General features: G+C 44.6%; 1 protein-coding gene across 3 annotated transcripts in view; it reads left to right on the plus strand.

The window, feature by feature from the left end:
* LOC106560340 (CMP-N-acetylneuraminate-beta-1,4-galactoside alpha-2,3-sialyltransferase) overlaps positions 1-5,783 on the plus strand; it is an 86,618-nt gene extending 80,835 nt beyond the window's left edge. For all 3 annotated transcript variants that reach the window (XM_014123174.3, XM_014123173.3, XM_014123175.3), the window contains one exon: positions 4,268-5,783. In XM_014123174.3, the coding sequence (XP_013978649.3) occupies positions 4,268-4,372 (105 nt within the window). In that variant the 3' untranslated portion in view covers positions 4,373-5,783. The remainder of the gene's footprint in view (positions 1-4,267) is intronic.
* The last annotated feature ends 217 nt before the right edge of the window (positions 5,784-6,000 follow it).

Genomic DNA, 6,000 nt, shown 5'->3' on the forward strand with positions numbered 1-6,000 from the left:
GGAGTAGGGTGTGGAGTAGGGTGTGGAGTAAGATGTGGAGAAGGGTGTGGAGTAAGATGTGGAGTAGGGTGTGGAGTAAGATGTGGAGTAGTATGTGGAGTAAGATGTGGAGTAGGATGTGGAGTAAGATATGGAGTAGGATGTGGAGTAGGATGTGGAGTAGGATGTGGAGTAAGATGTGGAGTAGGGTGTGGAGTAAGATGTGGAGTAAGATGTGGAGTAGGGTGTGGAATAAGATGTGGAGTAGGGTGTGGAGTAAGATGTGGAGTAGGGTGTGGAGTAAGATGTGGAGTAGGGTGTGGAGTAAGATGTGGAGTAGGATGTGGAGTAAGATGTGGAGTAAGATGTGGAGTAAGATGTGGAGTAAGTTGTGGAGTAGAGTGTGGAGTAAGATGTGGAGTCTGCTAAATGACTTAAATGTAAATGAGTAGGGTGTGGAGTAGGTTGTGGATTAAGATGTGGAGTAGGGTGTGGAGTAAGATGTGGAGTAGGGTGTGGAGTAAGTTGTGGAGTAGGGTGTGGAGTAAGATGTGGAGTATGGTTTGGAGTAAGATGTGGAGTAAGTTGTGGAGTAGAGTGTGGAGTAAGATGTGGAGTAAGATGTGGAGTAGGGTGTGGAGTAAGATGTGGAGTAGGATGTGGAGTAAGATGTGGAGTAAGTTGTGGAGTAGAGTGTGGAGTAAGATGTGGAGTAGGATGTGGAGTAAGATGTGGAGTAAGTTGTAGAGTGTGGAGTAAGATGTGGAGTAGGATGTGGAGTAGAGTGTGGAGTAAGTTGTGGAGTAGGATGTGGAGTAAGATGTGGAGTAAGATGTGGAGTAAGTTGTGGAGAAAGATGTGGAGTAAGATGTGGAGTAAGTTGTGGAGTAAGATGTGGAGTAAGATGTGGAGTAGGGTGTGGAGTAAGATGTGGAGTAGGGTGTGGAGTAAGATGTGGAGTAGGGTGTGGAGTAAGATGTGGAGTAGGATGTGGAGTAAGATGTGGAGTAAGATGTGGAGTAAGATGTGGAGTAAGTTGTGGAGTAGAGTGTGGAGTAAGATGTGGAGTAGGGTGTGGAGTAGGTTGTGGATTAAGATGTGGAGTAGGGTGTGGAGTAAGATGTGGAGTAGGGTGTGGAGTAAGTTGTGGAGTAGGGTGTGGAGTAAGATGTGGAGTATGGTGTGGAGTAAGATGTGGAGTAAGTTGTGGAGTAGAGTGTGGAGTAAGATGTGGAGTAAGATGTGGAGTAGGGTGTGGAGTAAGATGTGGAGTAGGATGTGGAGTAAGATGTGGAGTAAGTTGTGGAGTAGAGTGTGGAGTAAGATGTGGAGTAAGTTGTGGAGTAGGATGTGGAGTAAGATGTGGAGTAAGTTGTAGAGTGTGGAGTAAGATGTGGAGTAAGTTGTGGAGTAGGATGTGGAGTAGAGTGTGGAGTAAGTTGTGGAGTAGGATGTGGAGTAAGATGTGGAGTAAGATGTGGAGTAAGTTGTGGAGAAAGATGTGGAGTAAGATGTGGAGTAAGTTGTGGAGTAAGATGTGGAGTAAGTTGTGGAGAAAGATGTGGAGTAGGATGTGGAGTAAGTTGTGGAGTAGGATGTGGAGTAGGATGTGGAGTAAGATGTGGAGTAAGATGTGGAGTAAGATGTGGAGTAAGTTGTGGAGTAGAGTGTGGAGTAAGATGTGGAGTAGGGTGTGGAGTAGGTTGTGGATTAAGATGTGGAGTAGGGTGTGGAGTAAGATGTGGAGTAGGGTGTGGAGTAAGTTGTGGAGTAGGGTGTGGAGTAAGATGTGGAGTATGGTGTGGAGTAAGATGTGGAGTAAGTTGTGGAGTAGAGTGTGGAGTAAGATGTGGAGTAAGATGTGGAGTAGGGTGTGGAGTAAGATGTGGAGTAGGATGTGGAGTAAGATGTGGAGTAAGTTGTGGAGTAGAGTGTGGAGTAAGATGTGGAGTAAGTTGTGGAGTAGGATGTGGAGTAAGATGTGGAGTAAGTTGTAGAGTGTGGAGTAAGATGTGGAGTAAGTTGTGGAGTAGGATGTGGAGTAGAGTGTGGAGTAAGTTGTGGAGTAGGATGTGGAGTAAGATGTGGAGTAAGATGTGGAGTAAGTTGTGGAGAAAGATGTGGAGTAAGATGTGGAGTAAGTTGTGGAGTAAGATGTGGAGTAAGTTGTGGAGAAAGATGTGGAGTAGGATGTGGAGTAAGTTGTGGAGTAGGATGTGGAGTAAGATGTGGAGTAAGTTGTAGAGTGTGGAGTAAGATGTGGAGTAAGTTGTGGAGTAGGATGTGGAGTACAGTGTGGAGTAAGTTGTGGAGTAGAGTGTGGAGTAAGATGGGTAACGGAAGTCAGGTGTAGAGGAGCCTGTGGGTGTTGGTGTTTGAAGAGGGGGCAGGACCACAAGCACAATAGCAAAAGTGTCCCAAGTGACACCCTATTCCCTACAGTACACTACTTTTTTTACCAGACCCCTAAGGGCCCTGGTCAAAAGTAGTGCACTATATAGGGAATAGAGTCCCAGTGTCTGGAAGGTCCATCTGATCCCTTCGTTATGTACACAGAACTCTGCCTGGTCATAAATCACTCTTTACTAAGGGATGTCAGAGCCCAGAGGGGCTGGTCTGGTCCCTCCATGGCTGACATGTCATCACCCCCAGCACACACACACGACTCCCCAACCAGGTGTCAGTGTGCGCTCTCTTCAGACTCGTGTCAATTTGCAGCGACACAAACCTGTCTCAGCCCCTCCTCCAACCCTCTTGCATGTATAATTGAGAGCTGTGGTAGTACAGTATTCTCTCTCTGGGTGACCCAGTCCAGGGCCAGTGTGAAGCTGTCAATCCAAGACGACCGCTGGGCCTCACACTCAAAGACCTTTGGGTCTGTGCCTGTAGAACGGCTCGGTCCAGCTGGCTAAGCTCCCTCTGAATGGATCACACACAGCCATGTCCTGAACAGATACAACTGTTCAATCATCTATCACTGTAGTCTCCTCATAATGACACCAGCATTAGTCACTAAGACCAAATAAAGCAAGACTGAACAAATATCCTATAGATATTATTGAGAAATCAAGTGCCTGGAATCCTGCATTCTTCTAGCATATTATGCTGAGGTGTGTTATGTTCCGTCTGTCTAATCTCTGCCTGAAGGATTTCCTAACTCTGTAGAGGGAAGCCCTGGGTGGGGAGGAGGGAGTGTGAAGCTCTGCTCTCTGAGAGAGAGAGAGAGAGAGAGAGAGAGAGAGAGAGAGAGAGAGAGAGAGAGAGAGAGAGAGAGAGAGAGAGTCTGAGGAGCAGGTGAAAGCATGTGGAGCCCTAGTCAATCCCCTCCTGCTCTTCTGAGCTGTCAGTCACTCAGCTGTCCCTACAGGCTCCAAACATGAACCAACTCTACCTGAGATAGCCAGTCTAGCCTACAGCACTCTCTTTTAAGCATGGTTCTACAGATAACGTGTCCTATAAACAATGGAAGACTTATGGCAGTTATATAGGATAGTGAGGTAAAGGGTGGGGTTTTAGACCAGACACGCTATAGATATTGCCTTTGAACTGCATGACAACAGCTCTCAGGGATGGGTCGCTCCTGTAAAGCAGTGGTCATGGTTGATACTACAGGTGTTTTCAACAAGTCTGTAATGACACTAGTTTCCCCACCATCATTTTCCGTCATATACCGGCATCCCCAACCTCAGATCTTTGACCACAGACGTTGCTATTTTGAGCGGTGAATGGTTTTCACATTTCGCTTGTAAAGCCATGGCAAGAAAGCAGTTATCTCTTTCTGTCTCTTGTCTTTTGTATCCAACAGCCCACAATAAAGTGGTTTAGACCCAACGTTTAGTGTACCACATTGTACAGTGGTCTGGTATTGTCTCTCCCTCTCATCCCCTGTAGTTAAGGGGCAGCTCCATAAGTGAAGAAAGCTCCTTTAAAAAGACAATAGTTTCACTGTCAACCTCAATAGTCTGTTTACTTTAGGTCTTCTTTTATGTTACTATTGTACCTCTGGCATTTACCTCCACTGATCTCTGTGATCAAAAGTCGAAAGTAAAGTAATGGTAAGTGGACGCAACAGCTTTGACATCCTCCCTGCCTCCCTTCCCAAAGAATGTGACTTTTTACCTGCATCTCCTGTAAAGTACCTACCGTTTTCCTCTGTCTCTCCCTGTCCACTCCCTCTCCTGTTATTCTGCATCTCCTCTCCTCTACCACTCTCTCCTTTGTACTCCTCTATCCTCCCTCTATCCCCCTCTCTCCCCACCTCTCCTCCCTGTCTGTCTCCTATTCACAGTCCTGGACTCACAACATTTCTAAGGAGAAGGAGTTCCTGATTAAGCTGGTGAAGGCTGGGGTTATACAGGACTTGACCAATGGGATCTGTGGCTCAGGATGCTGATGACAACATCCAGCCAATCCCAGGTCAGAGAGAGAGATAGAGGAGAAACACGCAAGCAGCATTGTGATGTCCTGCTCTGTTCCCCCCAACCTAACCTGCACCCCTGGCTGAGCCATACTGTATTCAGGAAAGAAGGCTGGTGAAGGGTTCTGAAGGGTTTTTCGGTCTGACAGAGGAGAACTGTGGTAAATGGCATAATCCCTGCACTGCACTGGAGAGATAGAACTACAACATTCTAGAATTCTCTAGAAAACCGAGAGCTAGAACTCTCTAGAACACTGAGAGCTACACACTATTCTGTTTAAGGATTTGCTGCAGTGTGACATTACAGTTTGATGAAAAGATGGACTGACAATCTGGACATAATGGGTTGTGCCAAGAATACCTCTGGAGAAGGATAAAGGACATGCCTCTACTCATACTTCTACAGTATACCTGAATGTATTCTGTCACCACGTACGCATCACTGTTATATATTTATTTTCATCTCTTGTAATGGCAGCATTCCCCTCTATCTGGGCTCAGTCGAATAGGTTTCCAGACAGGTAGCAAATAATGCACATATATATTCTGCTTCTAATGTATCGGGAAGTGGACGGAAGGTCCGGTGCTCATGGTTTAGAAGCCCTCCACACCTTCCTTCCCCCCTTTAAGATATGTTTTTAAATGATTTACCTTGAGAGATTACTTTGTTCTCCTCTGTCTTTTTTTAAATGCAAAGAACAAGAAAAAAAATGGTGGGTGAGGAGTGACCGATAAACATGTTTTATTCTCAGAGAAGCACTGAGCTTTGTGTCGTCTTCAGTTCATCAGTGTGCTTCCCAAACACTCATCTGTCCTGGATCACGTTTCAGACTGTTACCCTGGTCTTAATGCTGTTATATTTGTCTATAGGGCTCTGGTCAAACATTGTGCACTATATAGGGAATAGGGTGCCATTTGGGATGCATACTTTATTTCAAGTCTGCATGGCCTGCAAACATAATCAGTGTTACTACTTACCACTGTCAGTTGTTGTTTAAACAATTGAGGTTTATCTATTTTAAATGTCTTGTTGTATTTCTTTGTTCATCTTTGCCAAAAATGGATTGTATTTTGTTAAGCAATAATATATGGTGTCTTAACCAGCGTTCTCTATTCAGCCATATATTATCTTATTTTCTACTCATATGCACAAGCCAAAGCACTTGATATGTATTTCTCATCGCTCATACACAGCAGTGGAGGCTGCTGAGGGAAACGGCTCATAGTCATTGTTTCAACCACATGGAAACCATATGCTTGATACCATTCAGTCATGATTATGAGCCGTCCTCCCCTCAGCAGCCTCCACTGATACACAGTCACTACACTATGGATCGTCGTGCATCAAGATGGTTTGACAAATGAAATAAAGCAGATTATAACTCTGTCCCTTGTCATTAATGAAATGCATACAACTGGAGAGAGTTAATGAAATGTGTTTTTTATATTCCTATTTTTGATGTTTAATTGAATATTATATCTACTGTTGTCTTCCCTAAACGTTGTTTTTGCATTTATAAAGCATCTATTTGATATTGCAACACAGCAATGTCTAACAGTGTTGTTTTCTAATGCCATGTTGTTTAGATACAGTATATGTTTGT

The sequence above is a fragment of the Salmo salar genome, chromosome 10 (assembly GCF_965601325.2).
Source record: "Salmo salar chromosome 10, fSalSal1, whole genome shotgun sequence".
In the NCBI taxonomy this organism is placed as follows: domain Eukaryota; kingdom Metazoa; phylum Chordata; class Actinopteri; order Salmoniformes; family Salmonidae; genus Salmo; species Salmo salar.